The sequence below is a fragment of the Megalobrama amblycephala genome, linkage group LG13 (genome assembly GCF_018812025.1).
Source record: "Megalobrama amblycephala isolate DHTTF-2021 linkage group LG13, ASM1881202v1, whole genome shotgun sequence".
Classification (NCBI taxonomy): Eukaryota; Metazoa; Chordata; class Actinopteri; order Cypriniformes; family Xenocyprididae; genus Megalobrama; species Megalobrama amblycephala.
Genome location: NC_063056.1, coordinates 32253600 through 32280029, shown reverse-complemented (window position 1 = coordinate 32280029; position 26430 = coordinate 32253600). Strand labels below are relative to the sequence as shown.

The following is a 26430-nucleotide window of genomic DNA, read 5'->3' as shown; positions in this document are numbered from 1 at the left end:
CCCAGAATCTAGGTATATTCGGTACCCACTGATAGGACTGTGGCAGTATTTACGTGAATATGACACGAGTGAAGCACAAAGCTTTGTTTACAAAAGAAATAATAGGTTAGCAATTAAATGTGACTTCGCAGCCATGGAAACATATTGGTTAATGCCGAATGAGAGAGGTACATGAGTCCATACATTTAAGCTTCGTCTGTTTTCCGAATCGCGATCTGGTCACCTGATTAGCAGAGAATTTAACAATATTCCATTAGTTATTCCACTGAACATGGAATCTGTTTCTTTTCCCAAATCTTCATTCACGCAGCGGATTATAAACGTTTCTTTCGTTCGCATTTAGGCCTATTCGGCTATTCGCATTCTAGAAAAAACACCGTAGGACAGAAACCTTTTTGCTTGCACGTCAGTTTCTATTTAACAGAGTTTGTGCTTGTTATTAGACTTTATAAGGCGCGTCAAGTTTATTTGTATAGCGCGTTTCACACACCAGTGATTTTTACTTTCGTTTTCTCTGGCAGCGCAAAATCAAACGTAGCCTGAATGTCTTGCTCCTGCGGAGGATAAAACTCGCTCTTCACACCTTTTACAACAAGTGTCCGTTGTTTGTAACATCAGGAGATAACGTGAAGATATTATTAAAGAGAAATGGTCTCTTTCCTGCTCGTGTCCCACATCCCTCTCAAAGCGCAAAGCGGCTATATCAAAGTAATAACGGGACTTTGGCTATATGACGCGTCTTTGTGTGGAAATAAAAAACAAATGCTTTTTGAAATAATATTTAACTTTCTTATTATTTAGGTTACCATTATTTACCGATGTTTATTTCATAGTTTTACAGGCTGTAGTGTGTTGTTTCTCTGACGGAATAGCTAAAATAAACACGCACGTCTGTTACCCTTTTGAAAAAACGAGCATATGCTGGTAAAGTAGGTTTTGAAGCTGGTATGGTGGTTTGAGCTGGTTTATGCTGGTCCAGGACCAGCTTAGGACTAGCATGGACCAGTAGGACCAGTTTAGGACCAGCATTTGACCAGCATACAGCTTCAAAACCTACCTTACCAGCATATGCTGGTTTTTTCAACAGTACACAATGGATGTTTGAGCATTTTTTTTTCTTTTTCCAAAATGTATTTATTTGAGGTAGCCTATATATACACACACAATATACACACATATTTAATGTTTTTAAAATAGGCTATATAAAATAGTAAAATAGTTCCAATAGATTTTGCTGTGGTACCGAAATTGGTACCGAGAACCGTAACATTTTCATGGTATCGGTACCGACTACTGGAATTTTGGTACCGTGACAACACTACCTAGGACTGATGTTTGTACATGTAACAGAAGGCCTTAGGATAGAATCACAATATGCTAACTAGCTAGTTAGCCTGTTAGCACTGTTTGAAAATATCGTCATTCGATATAACCAAAAGTGTCATTCAGTAAAACCAAAATTCTGGTTAAACCGAATGACTTTTTATTGGTGACAAATTTTGTCCATCTTGTAATAAATGACAAAAGCAGTGTTAAATGATTATAAAAACCACATAATCTCGTTGTTAACACTTAATAAAACTTCAAAATGAATTATATCTCCATTATATTTTTGACACTTTTAAAAACCTTATTCGTCAATGACCCATTTATTTATGCCAATACCATCAACTGTCCTAAGCATCTTTCACGCTGCATGATTTGACATATCATTCATGTCTGTGAAGTATCAAACAATGCATGCTGAGTTACCAACGTTTAATATACAGAGTTAGAGATTCGTAACCCTAAATATGAGCAAAATAATAATAGCTAGCAAACAGCACGGTTAAATTAAATGTCCATTTTTATGTATTTGTTGTGTGTTCTTTATTTGAGTGTTGTTGTCACACAAGGACGCAGAACGCATGCGACCAACTTCAGCGTGACAGAGAAAACAACCAGGCTTGTGTTAGCAGCAGCTGCAATGGCCCGGCGGATGTTATTCTTAGACCGCTCTCATTTACTGCTCAGAATGGTGCTGGAAACAAGTGCCCCATCATAATAAGCAGGTGGTACACACACACACACATACACACACACACACACACACACACAAAGTGCTGGAATGAGATGACTATAGCTGTGGGGAGGCTTTGTCATTTGCTGTGCAAAACTGTGTTATTTTAACAACAATGAGCAAACAATCTGATTCACTATTCCAACATCAGTCTTAAAAGGATAGTTCACCCAAAAATTAGCATTCTACATTCTATTATTTAGTCACTGTCATTCCAAATGTATGCAGTTACTTTTTCCAAACACAAAAGGAGAAAACAAAAAAGCACTTTGGAAGGACAGGAGGGTGAGTAAATAATGGCAGTATTTTTATTTCTGAGTGATATTCCTTATACGTTAACAGAGACCTGTACTAAACAAAACATCTTTACCGATAAAGAGACAAAAAAACATAAATATATAAATAAATACAATCGTGTGACGGCGTTCGCTGCAGACGATGAACACAGATTCTAGAAACTATGTCGACTCCATCACACTGTCCAGCCTATTATGAGCTATATAACACGCATTTCTGATTGTAAAGTACATGCATGTAATGAATTAGCATGATGTTTAATGCTGTTGCTCATATGACTGTCAGTCTCAAGTTCTCATTCTTTTTTCACAGTAATGCTTAGACGCCCCATGAAGCTCATTTCTTAGTGCATGTAAAAGCAACATGTTATTAAAGAGTGTCCAAAACAGTGGCATCTAAACACACATTGTGTAATATAATCACAGGATTAGACTAATCTGATTTCGGTCTAATGCTAATGATAATATCTATATCAAACGTTAAACAGGAAAAGAATCTTTTGTGCAATCACTATGTGCAACAGAGACAACACTTTCTCATGACTGTGAGGTAAAGTTGACACACACTTGACAAGCTTTTCATTCCATCACTGAAAAAATTTATTATTTTCTTACCATTAGTGGATTTATTCAGTACTTTCAGGGGTTGTTTTTGGAGAATAAAGTCATAATTTAGTTTTTTATGACCATATTTAATTTATTTTAAGACTTCTACAGTATATGTAAATAACCACTGTTAGTGTTAAAGGGGTCCTTGATTATGATTTTACTTTTTTAACTTTAGTAAGTGTGTAATTTTGCTGTTTGAGCATAAGTTACAACACACAAAGTTCATTGCAAAGGGAGATATTTTCTTTTTACAGAAATCATTTTTTAAGGACTACAACAAACGGCTGGTATAGGGACTACAACGAGCTTGGAGCATGGGCTAAAAGGGTTGTACCTAGTCTCTTAATGAGTAATGGGTGTGTTTTGGCCGTAACGTGCAATAAACCAATCAGAATCTAATGTCGCGTTGTGCACACGCGTATAAGCGCATATTATTAACGTGCTCTTTAAATAACAAAACAAATATTGTGCCATTGACTTTAGACCAGGTTTCAGTTGGTCAATGGCGCAGTCTATTTCAGTTGCCTCAAAATAGTAACGCGCCATCAATGCGCCTGAAAACACCTCGTTTTCAGACCAGTACGCCTATAAATAGGCACAAATTAATTTGCTATTTAAACAACGTGGAGCAGGATGTGAAAATGATAACTGTGTCGGGCTGAAACTAGCAAAAAAACACTTGCATCGCGCATGGTACTGCATTGCGCCGGGTGTATGATAGGGCCCTCAGACTGTGGGTGCATTATTTCTAAGCCAAATTCATTTTGAATCCAGCATACAAATATAAAATAAAAAATAAATTGATACAGAATGTATATACATTTAATTATTTAAAGGTGCTCTAAGCGATGTCACATGTTTTTAGGCCAAAACATTTTTTGTCACATACAGCAAACATCTCCTCACTATCCGCTAGCTGCCTGTCTCCTGGACACACTGTAAAAAACGCGGTCTCTGTAGTCGCCACAAGCTGCGAAAACGGCAACAAAAACAAACTGGTGCAGCCTGGACCACAAAACATCATAAACATGCTCCAGCCAATAAACGACAAGAATGATTTTAAATGCGCGTTCATGACTGTTTCAGGAAGCACGGAGGGGGAGGAGGAGGAGTGTTTGACAGCACTTCGAACGTCAACAGGAAGTTACTCCACCCAGGATCGCTTAGAGCACCTTTAATTATGTATTATATAAATATATATTCCTGAATCAGATGTTATTGCAGCTTGTTTTAACTTGTTTTCATTAGAATAATGTCTGCATGGTACATCAGACTATTTTACGTCAAAAGTACAGTGAGAATCCTGTTTCATCATATGACCCCTTTAGCAAAGGGAGATAACAGCCATGGGAAAAACATGGCAAAGTTGCTCACTGAACCGAACAGCTTAAACACCCCGGCAGTCACGGCCCAGACAGTCACAGTAGCTGGTGTGTGTGTGTTTGCTGGGACTGCAGTTTGAATGCTGTGTCAGGGGAGATGCTGAACTCCACACGGCCTGTTCCTTTCCCTCATTAACACCCACCCCAGGTCAATTAATCAAACCCCGATCCTGTCAGTGGCTCTGTGTGTGTCACCCGCACCAGAGCCTCTCATTAGCACTCACTCCAGGGTGACTAATCGCAGCAAGATCCTTCCATCCACTCGGTTATTGCTTTAGTGAGCACTATTTAGTTTGCAAATCAAATAAAGCAGTGGCTAAAGTCTGCCTCTATTCTGTTGTCGCAAGTTCAACTCTACTCTTAATATGAGTGCCTAAGAAACGCTGAATATACCCCGGTATGGTAGGAAGGTTGAATAATGAATTGAACAATGAGATATTTGTTGAAAGAATAATTCAATTATTCTATCAAGGAAGATAAACACCTGGAAACGGGCTACGGCTTTGTTTGAAGCACTTGAGTATTGTATAATACAGTATATCTAGCATAGTATTTAAAAAAAAATAGTATATTAAACAGCATATGATGATGTTTTTTATTGCTCAGATTCAGTTTAGCTAGTTTTAATGTAATTTTGTGTAACATGAATCGGATGGTTCATTTAAATGAGCCACTGCAAAACAAAACAAAACAAAACAAAAAATTCAGGGAATCATTTTGTGTCTATGTATGTCATCTTTTCATGTGCTGATATGAAAAAATAATTAAATAACTTTGAATAATTTTAATAACTTTTTAAATAATTGATTTATTATTTATTTATTTAAAGAGGGACAATGTGCATTATTTAACATTTAAATTAATGTAAAGGCAAATTTCACCATCAGTCCTTATGCAGATAAAAAGAAATACAAGTAAAAAGCATAGACAGCTCAGTTAAATAGCACATATATAATACTATACTATAATATGTAATAGAATAATAACACTTAAATAATAAGTCTAATATATATATATATATATATATATATATATATATATATATATATATATATATATATATATATATATATATATATATATATACATATATATATACACACACACACACATTGTTAAAACAATTAAAATGAAAATATTTATATATTTAAACATTGTATCCAAACAACATCCATCCATTTTGGTTAAGCACTTGAAAATGCTGCTTCATTTTCCTATTTATCATTAGAAAGGTCTAAAGTTTTATTACGAAGTATGAAATTATTATGAAAAAAATGTATGACTGTAATTTCTTAACTTTTGTCAGGAAATCTTGCATCCACTGGGAGAAAAAAAACTCCTGTACAGTTCTCTACACTGGAGAAACTCTTATAAATTTGCATGTTTACTTCAAATTTCTTTAGAGACAAGTATGGAGTTTGGGCACCCACCAGCAGAAACATGGAGCAGCATTTACTGCAAACTAATCAATCCGCTCTGATTTCAGTGAATTTTGCGATTTGATAAATCACACTAAGCCAAATCGCGATTTCAGTTCTTTGTGCAGCCCTAGATTAACCTCACACAAACAAATGCTCACTTCACACAAACAAGCGACACTATAAACACTATAAAAAAAGGTATATATATATCACACTTCAGCACACTATAAAAATGGAATGATAGTAAGTTATTTGAAACATACCCATTGTGATCCAGATTTTCTTGTGGAAGATATGATGCATGATTTCTAAGACATGAACTACAGTATGACACACGAGGCACAAATAAAGAATGAGTCTTCTTTAAATTTATTGGCATGACTAAAGAGCACACTGGGATGAGACGTGATGTCTAGCTCAACACTTCCCTTCACCAGTGATGCTTTAACTATTCTTCATCTCACTACATGTGGCAGCCTTAGTGCTAAATCCATATCACCATTGGGAAACCAGGATAAATAATGCGGGTCAAGGGAAAAAAAAGACCCAGATGGAGGCTGGAGTTGAAAGATCAGCCGCTGTGCTGCAGGTAAACGGCTCCCTCTGCCTTTGACGCACACTGGGCCTGGATGCTTAGTCAGAATTTAAAAGGTTATTGAATAGAGGGCAAAGTTTGATCCGCTGAGCGTCAACCATCCTGCTACTTTAGCATTTAGTCTAGACGAGAGCAAAATAAACACCACTGGGACCGCAACGCTTTCAAGCAATCAATGAAGTTCAAAGGTAACGTCCATGGAGTCAATGCTAATGTTTCATTTTCCTTTTGGTTCGCATACAAGTTCCATACAAAAGAAAAAATAATCAAATGAGATGATGTACCTTTCATTTGTTATTGATACATTGTTAGAATTTAATTCACTGGATTAAAATATGCATTTCGACATGGTTCTAAAATACATAAACATTTTTATTTTATAGTTAATTTATATTTATTAATATATTATATATATTAAAGATTTTAATTTACTAAATGCAAATTAAAATGTAACCTATGAATTTAATACATTGTATATTTGTAAAATAGTCATTATAGGACACATTTTAGTCATACATTAGACACACACACACACATACTATTGTCTGTTTGAATACTTGATTCTGATTGGCTGGAAGCTGTGCATTAAAACCATTTAATGCACATGTAGTTTCTAGTCAGTTTAATGACCGTTCTAATATAATATATATATATATATATGCCATTTTAATAAAACTATTAATAAAATATGTTTTGATACCACTCTAGCACAGGTAGTTAGGTGGTTTTACAGATAAAGCGCTTGGCCAGCACACAGCAGTCATGCCATGCTAGCTTCAGTTCTACCTGTTTTGGCATCCACACATGACCTCTTGGGTTGGCACAACATAGTACTGCCTAATGCACCAAGGAATTAGTCTTAACTGAGTAATGAAAATACACCCACACACCCCATTCATCTTTGGGGGTGATCTAGAGAAAAGCAGGATGCGTCTTGTGCCTCCCACGTCCGTCTAAAGCCAGTGCAGATGTATGCTAATGGACTCCCTGCGCTTCCAGCACGGCATCAGTGCGGCCCACTCATTCTTTAGACCGGTTCCTCTCTCGTAATGAGGGGCCAGAGGCGCTTCAGAAAACAGTGTGCCATTATTTCATTGTTTTGGGATTGCATGCAGATTTACAAATTAAATGACTTCTGAAATTCCAACACTGAGCATTTCAGGTTGATAAATATATATGCATTCAATTAAAAAAAGGCAAAATAGAAGCATTTATTGAACCCCACTGTACTTGTCTTGAGCGGTGCTTCATTTTAAGTGTTAAGCAATGAAGATTTCCTACAGTCAGATACTCTTTACATGAGGACAAGCTAAATTTGTTTTTACCTCTTTGTTTTTAATCCATTTATCCAAATAGGCTTACATGGTGCTATCAGTATTTAACTGCTTTGGTAAGTGTCAAATAGGAAGAACAGCAATATTGTTTGCTGCAGTTATCCTTTTATGTGTCTAACTGAAGGTTGTGGCCAACCGATGGTGCAATACTATTTCCTGGACTTTGCCAATTTCACAGCAGCTCCAGACTGCAACCTTTTTTCCTGCCAGTGTGACAAAATTTTGTTAGAGGTCGCACTGGTGCGACCACCATGCTGCCCAACTGATAAGAGCTGCCATTTCTGTTGCATGTGAGAAACATCAAATGGCAAACTAAACAAAAGTGGAACAAAACCACTCGGACCATTAATAGACAATGCAACGTGAGCTCAGAACAGGTACTCACGGGCCAATCATTGATCACATGACACTGTTAATACACAGCGCTGGGAGATCCAGTGAGAAAGCATTTGAATATTCCACAGAATTCTCTGTTATCTAAAACCAGATTAAACAGCGCTGACGTGGAAAGTCTGGAAACCAGGAGAAACATTGTGCATTGAACTAACAAGTTATAGAAGGCTTTGCAGTCCACAAATCACCAACATTCACCATGGATTTAATGTAGTATGCTAACTGTAACCACGGTATTGTGGCAGAAATAGTCAAATGTTTTTACATTATTAATTTCAAGGCTTGTGCAACCTTTTGAGTGAAATTCAAGCACTTTTCAAGGACTTTCAACTGCTTCACACAACTTTTTCCAGCACTTCAAAGCCCTAAATGCAATTGTGTAGCAGGTCGATTTAAGATATGCTAAATTTTCTGCTTATGCTCCTAAAATTTTCACTAAGGGCGTACATTGCTCCTAGTAAAAAAAGTTAGTCTGGAGCCTTGAATCTTATGTCAGGGTACTGTAACATCATATATAAGACAAGATAGTTCTAAAAAATTCAACAAAAATGTGTTTATTAATATATACACTACCGTTCAAAAATTTGGGGTCAGTAATTTTTTTTTAAAAGAAATTAATACTTTTATTCAGCAAGGACATGTTAGATTGATCAAAACTGACAGTAAAGACTTTAACATTGTTACATAAACGCTGTTCTTTTGAACTTTCTATTCACCAAAGAGCCCTGAAAAAGATATATCATGAATTCCACAAAAATATTAAGTAGCACAACACTGAAAAAATAGATAGAAATGTACTTGAATTTCTGAAGGATTATGTGCCACTGAAGACTGAAGTAATAATGATTGCTGAAAATTCAGCTTTGTCATCACAGGAATAATCGACATTTCAAAATATATTAAAATAGAAAATTATTTTGAATTGTAATAATATTTCACAATATTACTGTTGCAGCATTGGTGAGCACAGAAGACTTCTTTTAAAAACTTCAAAAAAATCATACTGCCATACAGCACATACCATCAGGCCTCCCAGCCATCCTCTGGCCTAATTAGTCCCTGCAATTAACCTGACTCACAGCCCACAGTGACAGGAATACAGAACAGTGAGTGCGCTGTTGATGTAGTGTTCACAGAACTTTCGGCTTCTTTACAAAACTGCGATTCAGACATGTATACACAAACTATTTTTAGGGTGGAGATGTCTGAAACTATCAGTGCTGATACCATATGCAGAGTTCCCACAGTTTTTGACCAATGGATTTTCATTGCCATTTCCAGAAACCAATGAAAATTAATTAATCTTAGTGTTATTCCAAATCTGTATGACTTTCTATTATCCGTGAAACACTCAAAATGAATTTCGGTGACACTTTACAATAAGGTCTCATTTGTTCTAATACATTAACAATGCATTTAAGGGTAAGTTCACCCAAAAATGAAAATTCTGTCATTTATTACTTACCCTCATGCCGTTCCACACCCATAAGACCTTTATTAATCTTCAGAACACAAATTAAGATATTTTAGTTGAAATCCGATGGCTCCATGAGGCCTCCATAGGGAGCAATGACATTTCCTCTCTCAAGATCCATAAAGGTACTAAAAACATATTTAAATCGGTTCATGTGAGTACAGTGGTTCAATATTAATATTATAAAGCGACGAGAATATTTTTGGAGCGGCAAAAAAACTAAATTACGACTTGTATAGTGATGGCCGATTTCAAAACAATGCTTCATGAAGCTTCGGAGCACATACGAATCAGTGTGTCGAATCTGCTGTTTGGAGCGCCAAAGTCACGCGATTTCAGCCGTTGGCAGTTTGACACGTGATCTGAATCATGATTCGACACGCTGATTCATTGTGCTCCGAATCTTCCTGAAGCATTGTTTTGAAATCGGCCATCACTAAATAAGTCGTTATTTTGTTTTTTTGGTGCTCCAAAAATATTCTCGTCGCTTTATAATATTAATATTGAACCACTGTACTCACATTAACTGATTTAAATATGTTTTTAGTACCTTTATGGATCTTGAGAGAGGAAGTGTCCATTGCTCCCTATGGAGGCCTCACGGAGCCATCGGATTTCAACTAAAATATCTTAATTTGTGTTTTGAAGATTAACGAAGGTCTTACGGGTGTGGAACGCCATGAGGGTAAGTAATAAATGACAGAATTTTCATTTTTGGGTGAACTAACCATTTAACTAACATAAACTAACAATATTTTTACAGCATTTATTATCCTTTGTTAATGTTACTTAAAATGGTCATGTTAGTTCACAGTGCATTAACTAATGTTAACTACATCTTTTGAACTTAAAAATTAATTAGTAAATGTTAAGATTAACATCAATAGAGATTAATAAATGTTTGGTAACACTTTATTTTAGGGTCTTTTAACTAGTTGCTTATTAGCATGCATATTACTAGAATATTGGCTGATTATTAGTACTTATTAAGCACGTATTAATGCCTTATTCTGCATGACCTTATTCTTAATCCTACACAATACCTAAACTTAAACTTACTATTAATAAGCAGTAAATGATGTGTTTCTTAAGGAAAAAGTCATAGTTAATAGTGAATATGTGTTCCCCATACTAAAGTGTTACCATATTGTTAATTGTTAGTTCATGTTAACTAAGACAAACATATTAAGTAGAGAACTTTCAGTTAGTTTGGTTTTATATGACCACAGGAACTCTGAATATGTACATATGTCAGTATGTCAGTCTAAGCAAACAAAACCTGAACAACAATGCAGCAATTAACTGTACAATACCAAATGTATCTACGTGTATTGTAAGATCAGGAACATGAATTCTTCCTTGCTTTATGTGTAAAGTTCAACAGTCAAATCCAATGCAAATGCACAGGAGGGCAGCTGACATGTAAAAACTCCCTTAATAAATAACTCACTGTAGTACTGCAGCCATGTTGCGCTGTCAATGTTTACAGGCGCACAACAACTGCGTTTCAACCAGTTTATAAAACTTTTGAGAAGAAAACAAAACTAATACCTGCAGAGTGTGTTTCATGCGCGTTCTCCATGGGTGTTTCGGCATCAGAATAGTCTTTAAAGTGAACTTCCCTCACGGTAACAGGCCAGATTTTACCAGCGATCGCGTCTCTGAATGACTGAATATAATCCATATTCAGATCTTCCCCAAAGCATTTAAAACATTTAAAAAGCAAATACAAACAACGCCGAGTTATCTGCCCAGAGCTGACAGTAGAAACATGAGGACAGAATCAGGAACTGAAACTGACAGCAGCTGCTCAACTTTTTAGACGTTTTTTGCGCGAGCAACGTGACGCGACGCTACCAGAACGCGCATTGCAAGTGATGGAATGCTGACGAAACAAAGACTTTGATTGGTCGACTGGCTGTGACGTCAGGATTTTAAGCGTGATAGACGCGTCGCGTCAGGAAAAGTACAGTGAAAAATTAACGAAACATTTATTTGAAAAATCCAATTATGTTTACTAGATAATATTACGAGGATTTTTTGTGTGTGTTCGTAAATTGCTCCCAAACAATAAAAACAACGCAATATAACAAACTACAACATAATATAGCCTACCTAATTGTACATGGTTGACCAGGTGATATTTTAATACAATGGACACTAATATTGTAGTCTTTGAAATTAATTGTTTGAAGTAGCAAATGTAAAATATACTGTATAATAAATCTTATTTGAATATACAAATAATTGAGTATCATACTACCATTCAAGTGATGTTCCCCAAAAAATTGCGATCATCTAAAAAATTACTTTAATTTAAATGCTGATGTTTTGAAGCAGTATATATTGTGAAAAATGTTGTGCATTAGCCCTACTTAAAACACAATTTTTGTCACAGCATGACACACTGCTATCACATGATCGCCTATCTTAACATGCCAAAATAACAGTAAACCTTGAATTCAGAGGGGGTAAATTAGACAAACATGCTGTAATTATGCAGTCACAATTATATTTTAACTTGATGAAAACAGCTTGCAGGGAAAACTAGTATCTTCACCTCCCCAAAACATCTATATACAGCTCATCTGATGATATGAGAGCCACTGCTAATTGCAAAGTTTGTTCAGTGTCTTTTTAATTCATCAAGCTAATTACATCCCAAGGGGTGACAAATGAAATGTGCCTCTCAGGCCAAATTTACACACATCCCAAAATCCCCAAAAAGTACATGAGTGAAACCCCCTCTGCTGGTCAGCCATAATATTGCAAACTATTTGTGCCATTTTCAGCTGAGTTAGCAACAACAACTACTGATAAAAGACTTCCCGAAAGCCCATTGTTGTGGAAACAGCTGAAAGTTATCATCTGAGTAACACTGAAGCCTGAAAGTCCATACGCCCTGCCAAAACAGCTGTGTTAAGAGGAAAACAGCACAATGAAGGTGCATCTGATGGATGAAACTTCCTCCTCATCCAGACCTGGTGTTTTATCATTCCTCTTATTGGTCATTTTAGTGCAGGAACTGTGGCGTAATTCACCCTATCAGTGTTATTTTAGTAGAATGTATTCATATTTTGAACAGTTTTCCATTTTGTCTTTTTTTCTACATAGCTTTAGTTGATTTTTATCTCAATTTTAGTTTTTGTGATTTTAGTAGCCTACTTAAATGTATTTCAGTTAGTTGCCAAAGCAACATATCTAAATTTCAAGTTTTTCATGTAGCTTAATATTTATATTTTATTTTAACTTTATTTCAATTACTGAAATTACTGTTTTAGTGAACAATAACAACATTGCCCAAAATGAAAATTCTTTATTTACTTAGAGCTACAGTCTGTAAGTTTTGCCTTTGTCGCCATCTCTGTTTGAAACCTGCAATTGACCCTTCGCAAAGACCCGCCCCCCTTAGTTACCGTTGCTTTGTCTGACAAGCCATGGCGCTGTCACGCCACACACAGTGAAAAATACATCAAAGGGGACACTGACAACACGTCGACAGACATAACAGAGCAGGTTACTTGTGATATTAAACAAAGTCCCAGCTTTCAAACTGTGTAATTTTTTAAGAAATTTGAACAATAAAAACTTGTGGCTTGTTTTGTTGCCGTTTAATGTGTCGTGACAGATCACTGTAGCGCCTCAGCTCAAGCGGTTCGTAAACCGATCATCTCTTCTTACTAGTTAATTTATAGCATCAAATAAACATGAATGAACATCAGAAGGAATGTTGTTTTAAATGCAGAAAGATATAAGTACACACCATTTTTCAAGTTCAAGTCCACCGAGGTTAATCTTCTAACTCCTGACTGCTTTGTCGGACACAATGGCGGATTTGGCGTTATGATTGGTTAGATCACTTGTCAATCAAACTCCTGGCAAAGGGTCAATTGCAGTTATTTGCGGAATTATCATCTTTACGTGGGTTGTGCCTCGGCAAGGCCCCTCAGCTCGGTTGAATCTAATGTTTGCTGTCAGTCACAGCACTGGTGTGGATACCGTACCTCAGAATTACAGATATCTTGGAAATATGACGGAAATTAGAATTTTCACCGGAAAATGTCATCTGAACAATTAAGTAACAAATCTGCCACTTTTGTTCTGACCAACTGAGAAAAAAGCATTACAAAAAATCACTTTACTAATGGTGATTAAATCTAACAATCACTTAGCTCATATCACATCAAACTGTGCAAATTATTATTATTGTTATACTTTGTTCTCAAATTGTTGATGTTAAAAACATCAGCATTGTGTGACTATGTGTATTTAGTGTGTATTAAGCGTTACCTGTAGATTTCAATTTCTGTAGCAAGTCTTTTGCTTTTGACTACAGGTTAATCTCCAGTTGTCACTGATGATTGTCATTTGGACCTTTCTGGATTACAATCCGCCATCAAAATGATAAGTTAATTATTGACGCTGCTGTGAGAAAAGGCTATAAATGATCTGCCGCCTGTAGCATCCTTCACATGCGATATAGCCTACTAGCTGGGACTCCTTCTTTATGTAAACAGATGTGATGTAATGACAAAAAGACGAAAGGCTGCATTTTCGAATTTCCCACGAATTTCTCGCTTTTATATTTTGTTTTGGGGTTTTTTGTCACTTGAACTGATGTTGTATGGGAAAAAAATCTCTAAAATTATGTTTGTATTCCACTGAAAATAGAAGAAGTTACTGGTTTGGACTTTGGAGTGACATGAGGCTTTTTCATTTGTACTTGAACTATACTTTAAGTGCACACAAAAGTTAAAAGACAGCCCTTGTTGTGCTGTAATTTTGCGTGGCTGTTCAAAAACCAGCATGTCATTTAATGATTTCTTAAATAATGAGAGGTTAAGGGTGTTTCAAACCTTTCTGTGCTGGACTCAACACAGATACAGAAACATACTATTGATTCGAAGCTCAGCTGTAATTAAAGGACAGTTTAATTTCATCTGCCTTATGAAAGATCCATCATTCTCATTTCACAGACAAGAAATAAAATAAGCTCTATTAGTTGAGGGAGATTAAAGCAGGGCTTCCCGCCTATCCAATATTCCCCTCTCCTCTCATTGCGCACAGTGTTCAATGGACGCCTTCTTCTATTTCAATTTCCAGAATGGAAGAGAGTCTGGGGAAATAATAAGGAGCACACTGAATTAGTTCCTTTGTTCTCCATTATAAATTTATAGTGATTTATCAAAGGTTTCAAATGAGAATAAGGCGGGATTTTTCCATATGTATGGATCCATCCTACCTTGTATCAACAGTTCATGCTGCTGGTGGTGTAATGGTGTGGGAAATATTTTCTTGGCACACTTTGGGCCAACTGAGCATCCTGCCTACCTGAGTATTGTTGCTGACCATGTCCATCCCTTTATGACCACAGTGTACTCATCTTCTGTTGCCCACTTCCAGCAGGATAACGCACCACGTCACGCAAAAAGTTCAAATAATCTCAAACTGGTTTCTTGAACATCACAATGAGTTCACTATACTCAAATGACCTCCACAGTCACCAGATCTCAATCCAATAGAACAGCTTTGGGATGTGGTGGAATGGGAGATTCACATCATGGATGTGCACCCAACAAATCTGCAGCAATTGTATGATGCGATCATGACAATATGGACCGAAATCTGTTTCCAGCACCTTGTTGAATCTATGCCACGAAGAATTAAGGCAGTACTGGAGGCAAAATAGATTTAGATATTAGGTGTACCTAATAAAGTGGCTGGTGAGTGTGTATATACACGCACACATCTTCACTGTAACCGGTAACATTTTATAGCTCCCTAATTATTGAATACAGTCAACAAGGGTCTAAAATTAACACTCGCCCAGCACCAAATGCAAGAAAAATTGCCTTTGATGAGTAAATTAAATGGAGATACTTGCCAATCTGCCAGTAACTTCATTAGAAGCAGTACCATAAGGCTTAAATTAAATTGTAAGAACACTCTAACCCTCGCTGATGTAAGAGACATGCAAAAGCATACAAACATTCAAGAAACAAACATCTTCAAACTGCTTTTGTCAGGGAGCCTTCTAAGGTCCTCTATTATACATCCTACTCATTTAGGCCTATCACTCTAAAAAACAAAAATGTGCTATATAGTACTAAAAGTGGTTCTTATAATCATAGGGGAACCACTTTAAGTGCTGGATAGCACCAAATCTTGGCGCTTCAGGGGTTCTTCAGCGGTTCTTCACCGGTTCTTTGGGATGACTGAGGTGCTATATAGCATCACTACTGTATACAGAACCTGTTAAGCCCCTGCATGGTTCTTCAGCAGTTCTTCAGTGGTTCTTTGGGGTGGTTAAGGAGCTATATACCACCACTGCCATACAAAGAACCTTTTAAGCCCCTTTAAAGGTTGTTTATGAGCCAAAGAACCACTGTTGGTGCTGTTTAGGACCATTTTTGTTGAAGAAATAAAATGCGATATGGCACCTCTTATGGGTTATCACCATTTGACAAACGTGCTGTAGAGCACCTTTAAAGATATGGTGCTACATAGCACCAAAAGTGGTTCCCCTATGATTACGAGCCAATAAAAAAAAGCCCACCAAAAAAAAAAAAAAAAAAAAAAAAAAAAAATTGTTCTGGGCCCTGTGAATTGAAGCAGCTTTTGCTGCCACATGTGGAATACTTTCCACATAAATTAAAATAATTAAATAATTAATTTCCAATACAAATCAATGTAACACTGAGTGAGAAGTTTAATAGGAAATGTTTAAATAATAATTAATTTTTAAAACAAATTATAAGAAATTACATTTTGTCTTTTAATAGTCTTTTGGCCATCTTTTAATAATAATAAATGATATTATTTTAAAAAAAATAGATAAAATAGCAGAAAATAGTTTTGTTTTCCTGTGAGACCAGGTTGGAAGCGATGATGGATGAAAAGCACCTGGAAAACTTTTTTGCCTGTAGTCAAGATGGATCTCATTACTAAACCACCAGCAGAACAGCCATCTCCACAATGAATGTGTCCAGACACCACACACACACAGCACATCAACACAAGGATGAACATCTGCACATTACCCTGAGCCTCACAGTTTACAGGCCCAATTAGACAGACACAAATGGAGCAAAAACTCACTCCGGCTGGGCAGATGCAGCTAATAGAGAAGGCAGTGAAGCTCTGCTGCTGTAATGAATGAGCACTAAATACAATCAGATTACGGCAGACAGGCCATCTCCCGTACAGCTGTATTTGTGATAAAAGATAAAGTGAAATGTTATTTATGACACAAAATGTGGAGCAGAGGAAGGATTGTGTATGCGGAGATAAAATTCCAGCGGATGGCTGTATGACGTTCAATGCCTGAGACATTTCTCATTTCCTTCAGGGATTTTTGTGGATAGTAAATTGCTTTCTCCTATCCCAGTGCAGCTCCCTGGTGAATATGAGAGCACTATGATAGAGATATTATAATAGGTCTCGGTTTAAAACACAAAAACGGACAGTTTGGTTCGTTTTAATAAATCGGTTCAGATTCAGTAATTAGATTGCATTTTCAAGGAACAAAATAGTGTAACCCAATGATCATATTATTCAGTATGATTTGAGAATGTTTCCAAACAGCATATTGTGCTTCAGTGAAAAAAAAAAAAGAAAAAAAAAAAAAAAATTCACCCAGTACAAAGTTCTACATTTGTATGAGCACATAAATTAACTTTACACTAATGCGTTTTCGTTTTAAAAAGCATAAGTTTTGATACGGCCTGCCGTTTACACTACGCTTGCATTTTCGAACCTTGAAAATGGAGACTTTCAAAAATTCTGCAGACCCCGTTTTAGTTTGAAAATGAGACTTTTAAAAATTATGGCATGGCTGCCCACCTTCACTCTGTGTATCCTTGGCGACCATGAAAACAATAACATGGAGACTGAACTGCAATCTTTGCTGGCTTTGTTGTAATTTTTAGCAGCCATTGTGCAGTTAAACTTTTCATTTTTTAAATACTGCAGCACCTACATGTGCAAGAGGCAACTGTTTACACTTGTACATGCATGCCCAGTGTGCATGAACAGTCATGTGACCTTATGCGCCAGAGAAACAAGCACAGCGCCATCTTTATAATATTGTCTTTGTACTTCCATTTTTGCAGTAGCTCTGTACATTTCTATGGCATCGCTGCTGAAGAATAATTAGCTGGTGAAGTGGATTTACTTGTTGTAGAGTTAATTAAAGTTATTGTGAGCATTGTAATGTTTAAAGCAGACGTCTTAAAGGGTTAGTTCACCCAAAAATGAAAATTCTGTCATTTATTACTTACCCTCATGCCGTTCCACACCCGTAAGACCTTCGTTAATCTTCGGAACACAAATTAAGATATTTTAGTTGAAATCCGATGGCTCCGTGAGGCCTCCATAGGGAGCAATGACATTTCCTCTCTCAAGATCCATAAAGATACTAAAAACATATTTAAATCAGTTCATGTGAGTACAGTGGTTCAATATTAATATTTATAAAGTGACGGGAATATTTTTGGAGCGCCAAAAAAATAAAATAACGACTTATATAGTGATGGCCAATTTCAAAACACTGCTTCATGAAGCATCGGAGCATAATCAGTGTATCGAATCATGATTCAGATCGCGTGTCAAACTGCCAACGGCTGAAATCACGTGACTTTGGCGCTCCGAACAGAAGATTCGATACACTGATTCATTTATGCTCAGAAGCTTCCTGAAGCAGTGTTTTGAAATCGGCCATCACTAAATAAGTCTTTATTTTGTTTTTTTTTGGCGCTCCAAAAATATTCTCGTCACTTTATAATATTAATATTGAACCACTGTACTCACATGAACTGATTTAAATATGTTTTTAGTACCTTTATGGATCTTGAGAGAGGAAATGTCATTGCTCCATATGAAGGCCTCATGGAGCCATCGGATTTCAACTAAAATATCTTAATTTGTGTTCTGAAGATTGGTGTGGAACGGCATGAGGGTGAGTAATAAATGACAGAATTTTCATTTTTGGGTGAACTAACCCTTTAACAAATGTCAGTAGACCCAGAAGTTTTTAAAATGAGCAGTTCATTCATAAATACGTAAGATCGCCGTGGAAATACAAACCGGAAGTCAAAACACAACGAGCGCAGAGCTGAAAAGGGGCGTGGCTACATAAGGTCTATAGACTGATTGAACACCGTTTTAAAATGAAAATGCACTAGTGTAAACGGAGCCTAAGTCACACAAAAATAGTCCATAATATAAATTATTTCTTATTAATTTTACATCACAATGTTTTGTTTCAAAATGTTTTAAATCACAAAACAAAAAATGCAAAATAATAATAATAAAAATAATGATTAAATAATCTATATTGTGTTCATTTTGTGAAAAAAGTGTGGAAAACAAAGGATTTTATTGTATTTTACTTGCAATAATATCTGTTTTGGCTGATTGAGAGGATGATTTACCACAAATACTGTACATACATATTGAGATACATATTGAATATCACCACAAAGCTGAAAAATATGAAGGCATATTTTTTTTTAGCAATACTGCCATGGCCTACAGTTTGTTGTTGTCAATGATGCAGAAATCACACACTTCACCCGAGGCACAGCATACAAGGTGGAACGCTTTCATGCAGGTGGATAAACTGCTGGTTAGGTGTATGACTGATTAAAGAATATGTGCAGTCATGAGAGGCTTCCTGTGGGAGCAGACAGAAGAGTTTTTAATGAGGCTATTTTACCTTTTCTGCTCAATTGACCTCAGCAGTTATTCAGCCATTGCTGTGAGAATCAGGGACTGCAATTACACACTGCATTCATCAGACACAAGTGACTGCATAGACGCACACGGCAACCAATCAGCTGCTAGACTTGTCACAGTAACCAATCATCAGCTAGACTCTTGCCACGGCAACCAATCATCTGGTAAACTGTCATCACAGCAACCAATTGCTGGACTCAACCAATGATTTGCTAGATCAGGGGTTCTCAATCTTTTTTGGGCTATTTTTTAGAAACCAACAAAAGCTTTCATGCAGAAAACTGTTTGCAAACAATCACTGTTTTTGCACTTCTGTTTGGTAGGGCTGAGTGATGTATTTTTTGAAAAAATAAAATAAAAAAAATATTGGAAACACTTTATTTTAGTGCTGTGGTTACACGTTACTACATGTACTTACTATAGTAATAACAGTAAATTATGCATAATTACAAGTAACTAACCATAAACCAAATCCTAACCCTAACTGTAACTCTATAGTAAGTACATGTAGTTAATTAATATTACTCAGTACTTATTTGAGTAATTACAATGTAACAACAGCACTGTAAAATAAAGTTTAAGCTTTTTATATTTCGCAAGGATGCATAAAATTGATCAAAAATGTCAGTAAAGACTTTTAGATTGTTACAAAAAACTCTAGTTTCAAATAAATACTGTTCTTTTGAACTTTCTATTTTTATTCCTTTAAAGAATCCTGCAAAAAAAAAATTGTGTCGCACAAGCGGGGGTCTAATAGCCAAAACTATTTCAACTCTATTCAGTACGTACTCATCTACTTTCATTTGGTACCTTACATATTTATGTTCACGCTCTGAAGACCGTCAAAAGTTTATATTTACAACGCGTTTTGTACAGATCAGCATTATAGCCAATCGCACTGAATTGAAGTGATTGGCAGCTTCTGTGATTATATACCATAGGGATCGCTCTTTGCTCGCCTTCTGTATATAGTCTATTCAAAATTTGAATACGTTTTATTTTTCATGCTGCTAAGAGGACCAACGGCCACGTATACACTGCAGAGTTTCACTGCATGCTGGTGCGATTCGGTTCACAGTCTTTGTCAAATGGGTCAGGTATGGAATTAAATTAGTGTTGCTATTTCAGTGCAAAAATGCTGAAAGAGTTAGATTTCCTTGAAGTAGTTCTTTCAATCTGTCCATTTCAATGAATCGGTTCACAGTTAACCAAATCCATGTGTAGGGCAACACAACACAATACATGCAACACAAATCACACTGTTATAGTTTACCCAAAAATGAAAATGAACAAATCATTTGTTTCTAAACTAACCCTTTCAGTTCACAGAAATCTCCCACCTGTATCTCTGGTGACCCAATGTGGGAGAACCTCAACATATCATTCACTGCTAGACTCTAAAAAATGAAGGTATCACTGGCAGACACATGCATTCAGTCCCGTACACGAGGGAATGGCAGGCAGCTTTAACACCAGGCATTTCCTGATGGCATTTGTGAAGGAAAAATCCCTGTACAAAGAAAGAAAATCGCATCAGGAAGACAAAGCTATTTTTAGCGGATAAGCCTCTCGTCATACTGAATTGTGTTCATTTTGGCATCAGGATTTTTTCCATCCTGCTGTTTTTTTTTCTGTAGTTGATATGGTTACATCATATCTGTCCTGGTTACAGAGCACAAAAGGTTTAGCTTTAGAATCCACGGGAGGCATTAGAATTGTGGGACACCTGAACAAACAGCCAAACCCCCTGGGAAAAGCATCGTGATTCAGAAAAGTTGGGTTCTTGGCTCATCATCCTGGAAATACGCAGTTATCATGGTAATATGCATGAAATCTTGATTAGAAAATGGTCTCCATTTCTTACTTGCTCTTTCTAAAGATATACAGGAGAGCTAAGGCCTTTACTTATGACACACGACTGCAATGATCTGATCCACATTACAGCCTAATGCTGGGCGTTCACTTTAGGATTTTTGCTGTTGTACGAGCATGAGAAAATCACGTGGAAATTGTTGATGTTTTTATGGTCGAGCCAAGCCGGGTGCATTACTATGGAGGACCAAACCTGCAGAAATTAAAAATGAATAAATGAATAAATAAATGAATGAATAAATAAATATATAAATGAATAAATAGATAAATAGGTAAATAAATTTGATTTAATTTCTGCAGGTTTGGTCCTCCATACATTACGAGCGCCTCCTGACCTCCCAATAATTTTCAAACATGTTTAAAAAATTTGGGAAGTCGGCCTGATTGGCAAATCATACACAACCACGTCACATAGGCTAGATCTATGAATATTATTATCGCCCAGTGGTTGCAATCCTACAGCGTGCACATACACACACACACACACACACACACACACACACACACACACACACACACACACACACACACACACACACACACACACACACACACACACACACACACACTCACACATCCACTCTCTAGTTGTTTTTGTTGAAAGGAATGGCTGGGCTGTTCTCTGCTTTTCACCAAATCATTTCACTCATCTTTTTGTTTTCTTTCTTTTTTTATCTGAAGCTATAGCAGCAACATTGAAAGCTCCAGTCTCCATGTTTAGCGAGAAAGCTCACACGATTGTCACTGGTAGTCGTGCAGTGTACCAGCTGCTTTGACAAAATTATCAATTTAACTGACTCATGCAATGCTCACAACCTCCTTAGTGTCTGAACTCGCACCGCACAGTGTATTAACTGCCCACTGCATGGGGTCTGCTTTAGTGTGCAGCTAGAGGACTATGGCCTCCACAGAAATACGGTTTAAAGTTTAGGAAGCTTTGCAAGTCATAATTAAGGTGGCATCCCACTAGCTTCAAAAGACTCTGAACCAAGAGAAAAAGACTGGGACCAAGGAGGTCTATTACACCTAAAGCTAACCATAAGCGTTCCAATTAATCTCAATGATAGTATGGGGGGAAAAAATACTGTCCAAAAAATATTTCAAAGTGCAGCTTTATTCATTTTTGTTAAATGAAAATATATTTTGTTTAAACTTTACCTTAAAGGCACAATATGTAAGATTTTTTTTATTAAAATATCCAAAAACCACTAGAATAATGTTATATATTTTGTTGACTTGTGTACTTACATTATACCGAACGTTTCCAACAATGTTTAAATCCAGAGAAATCAGCAATTTTAACCAGGACACAGACAGTGTCATTGCGTCACCTGTCACCACCTGTCGCCTGACATCATATGCGCGCTACTTTCCATTTCCAGTTTTACTAATATCGATCTAGATTACTGCAAAGTGCAACAAGTCTCTCATAGCAGCCACCGAGCGAAAGCACAATGTTATAACATAACTTTCAACACATTCAAATGTATTTAGTATGTTTTTTTAACAGTTTAACTGCATTACCCAACATAAGCAATGAAAAGAGCGGAAGCGGTCAACTGCAGCAAAAGCAGTTTTTTTTGGTTTGCATCACAGGTGTCTATCAAAATATATTACAAAATGTACTTCAAGGGGCAAGAAAATCATAATCCTCATCTAACTAATCATAAAATACATGTTGGATAAATGCAAAATATATACTGAAAAATATAAAAAAAAAAAATCAAAAATCTATGAGGAAATGTAAATAACTAAAACATATCTAAAATATATTAATGTAAATATATTTTAAAATCCATATTTGCAAAATTGTTGGCCATTTTTTGTATATTTAGATTTTTTTTGGACAATAATACATTATATAATACACAATAAACATTTTTCACAGGTCCAAAAATATATGAGGAAATATAAGTAACTAAAATGTATATATGTCATATTATCATATACTGTATATAGGACAAAAACATAAAAAACATCTGAAAAACAGGGAAATAAGCAACTAAAACTTATCGAAAGTATATTCATGTAAATATATTTTAAAATCTACATTTAGAATATTCTTGACCATTTTTTGTATATTTTTAAATATATGTAAAAATATATCTAAAATAATATTTGAAATTTTGAGCTCAGCAGTACAGCAGAAAAGAGTGGAGACCATCGGAAATGTACTAGCATTTTTATCTGGCGAATTTATTAAAACAATAAAAAGCCTAAGCTTCACTCATTTGGGTGGTCAAGTAATAACCCAGCAGGATGTTGTGGGAGAAACACAGAGATCAGGCTGATGTAAACAAAACACGTTCAATCTTATGTTAACCGCTGTGTCGATATCTTCTCCTGAACTCTGCAGGGGGAATTAATTGCTTTCCCTTTCAGAAGGACATGCTCATATTTTTCATCATTATGTTAAGCGCTGGTGCATGAATTATAATGGCCGAACGCCTGTCTCCTTTCATTCTTGTGCTGATTAAGAGAAAAGAAATTGGACAAGTGCTTGTGATAAAGAGGATGGAGGTGGATGTTGCTGGTGAGAGGCTCAGGGTGGCAGAGGGTAATCAAGACAATGAGGCCACAATCACAAAGTAAGATGTGCCAGTGTGATTGGCACTGTGAGCAGAGAAACCTCTGAAGATGAATCTCATTTCACAGGCAGGACTGGAATGACACCATATAATAACCTACCCTTCAGCTGATTTGGTCTAGAAGTTCTTCCACTGCTTTAAAAATGCTCATATTATGAAAAATATTGTTCTCTATTGAAATATATGCATTTGATTTTACATAACCAGCCATGACTACTACAAGCAAAGTGTGTTTGATATTAATAGTCAGTGTAACACTTTTCATAATGCCTTGAATAACATTCTATAACTGGACCCAAGCCACAAACGTACTCAACACTGAAACCAAACATATCGTTTATGAAGTATTTGAGCAGGGTCACCTTGAGCAAGGTGGTGACAATGAGTGGATTTCAGGGTTTAAAGGGTTAGTTCACCCAAAAATGAAAATGTTATCATTAACCCATTGACGCATACGATCACACCGGTGTGATCAGTCTTGGCTGGTCCCAGGAGCGTACGATCACACCGGTGTGATTAGAACGTTCAGTGCATCACGTGATCAACTGCCAAATTCAAATGTGCGTGCGCGCTTTGGCTGGCGCTAACCTGGAGACGGACACGCGCAGCGCTTTTCATATATTACATATATGCAGTGTTTTCAACCAAATAATGTTTTTTTTTAGGTTTCAGACATTTAAATACACATGAGTACTAACAAAACAATATATTTGTCAAATACACAATGATGTCTATAGAAGCGGAAATAACAACCCTTTCCATTATAATTAGACGACACGTTTTATTCATAACAGATACACATTGTGAAAGTAACTTTAAAGCTTACTTTATTCTTCCCCAGTTCACCGACTCACTTAGTTTCATGTATTTCGAGAGAAGTGGATAAATTCACGGGTTGTAAATCCAACAGATCCGATTCTCTGTGCGGCGCAAACTAACATGGCGGCGCCCATCGCGCATATGGCTCAACTAACATGATCCTTATAAAGGTGTTTAAACAGCAAAACACATCCACTTGCACATATTTGGCAATCGGAATATTAGATATTTCATGCTATAGTTAACAAATTTGTGAATATTTTGAATAAAAAAGGAAAAATTAAATGAAAGCAGATCATCAGTCATTCAGTGCTGCAGTGTGTCAAGTAACAAACAATTACGCGTCACCATGGAAACCATAAAGCGATAAGTTCTAAATAACGGTCGCCTTAAAAAAAAACTCACGCTGGGGGGTCAGCCAGAATATTTTAAACTTACGTGTGAAAGGGTTAAAGGTGCTAAAGAGGATGTTTTGTTTTATACATTTTTGCAATATTACTTGAAACTGTCTTTACTAACTGATAAAAGACTATTTATTAGGTGCACTGAAATGAATAATATTAATATACATCATCTGTGCACGAGGTAGGGCCTTAAAAACATCAGCCAATCGTTTACGCGATCATCGCGTAAACGATTGGCCCTCTGGCTTGTCAATCACTGCCGTGACGTTCCTTGTGAGAGACGTGCGCGGATTGGCCCCAGTGCCCAAGGAAGTCGACCGGAAGTTGAAGTCGGCCGGGTGCCGCCATCTTGTAGCAGAACTTCACTTGCGTTAGCATCCCCATTGACTCCCATTCATTTTGGCGTCACTTTGACAGTGAATAACTTTACATCTGAGGCGTTTAAAGACTCCATTTGTCCATTATTTATTTCTAAAGATACACGACAATGTATAAAGGGCTCCATTACCTTCTATGTTACATTATGGCCCCGTAGATACAGTTTTTGTAAAAATAGGCTAACGATTGCGTCATAACCACTCGACTCTCTGTCGCACAGTAGAGAAATTACCGTACAGACAGGAGGAGAAGCTCGCAGGCAATCGAGGAGATGTCAAGAGAGATGGCGTACTGGCGTTACATTTTAAAATACTATACAAAATAATTAATCAGAATACTTACTCCTGCTTACTCACGCCAAAGAACTCCCCGCTCAAGCTCGCCGTCTCTGCAAGATTAACGATGGCAGTTTTCACGCACAGCTACTAGAAGATTTACATCTGTCAGACAGGTTGCGGACGTCATCAAGCTTAGTTTGAGTCTGCGCGTCAGAAACGGAAGTGCTAAAAATCGCTAAAAATGGGCTTCACTTGTCTCAATTGAGTTCCAATGGGGTCGCTGTGTCCATTTCTTTTACTGTCTATGATTGGCCCTCTGGCTTGTCAATCACTGCCATGACGTTCCTTGTGAGAGACGAGCACGGCTGCGCGCTCCAGTAACTTTCCACACTCCACAGGCGCTGCATGCAATGTTTTTGTCCGGAGAAAGGAGTAACAACTGCAGATTATGAGTTACCTGCGGTGAGTCCGACATAATGAATCCACTAACACAACACAGCGAATGCCGGTGGTAAACACTCGTGTTCCAATACGAGTGTTTACGAGTTTTGGGAGGCGTTCTTTCGAAGGAGGGGGGTTGTTCTTACGCATGCGCTCATTTCAAAAACTCCGTAACAGTCTTTGGTTTCTCAGTCGACGAAAAGATCCTCTTTATCACCTTTAATGACTCACCCTCATGTTGTTCCAAACCCTTAAAACTTTCGTTCATCTTCGGAACACAAATTAAGATTTTTTTTATTAAATCTGAGAGCTTTCTGACTCCTCCAGACAGCCACGCAACTACCACTTTGAC

General features: G+C 36.7%; 1 protein-coding gene across 6 annotated transcripts in view; it reads right to left on the bottom strand.

Moving 5' to 3' along the window:
• The window catches only part of oxr1a (oxidation resistance 1a), a 180453-nt gene that overhangs the window by 64287 nt on the left and 89736 nt on the right, over positions 1-26430 (bottom strand). The window contains exon 1 of one of the 6 annotated variants that reach the window (XM_048154023.1): positions 11115-11410. The exons of 4 other annotated variants lie outside the window; for them this stretch is intronic. In XM_048154023.1, coding sequence (XP_048009980.1) covers positions 11115-11247 — 133 coding nt within the window. In that variant the 5' untranslated portion in view covers positions 11248-11410. Of the gene's footprint in view, positions 1-6030; positions 6050-11114; positions 11411-26430 lie in introns of those variants that run through there. One more of the 6 variants, XM_048154024.1, reaches the window with a different exon arrangement.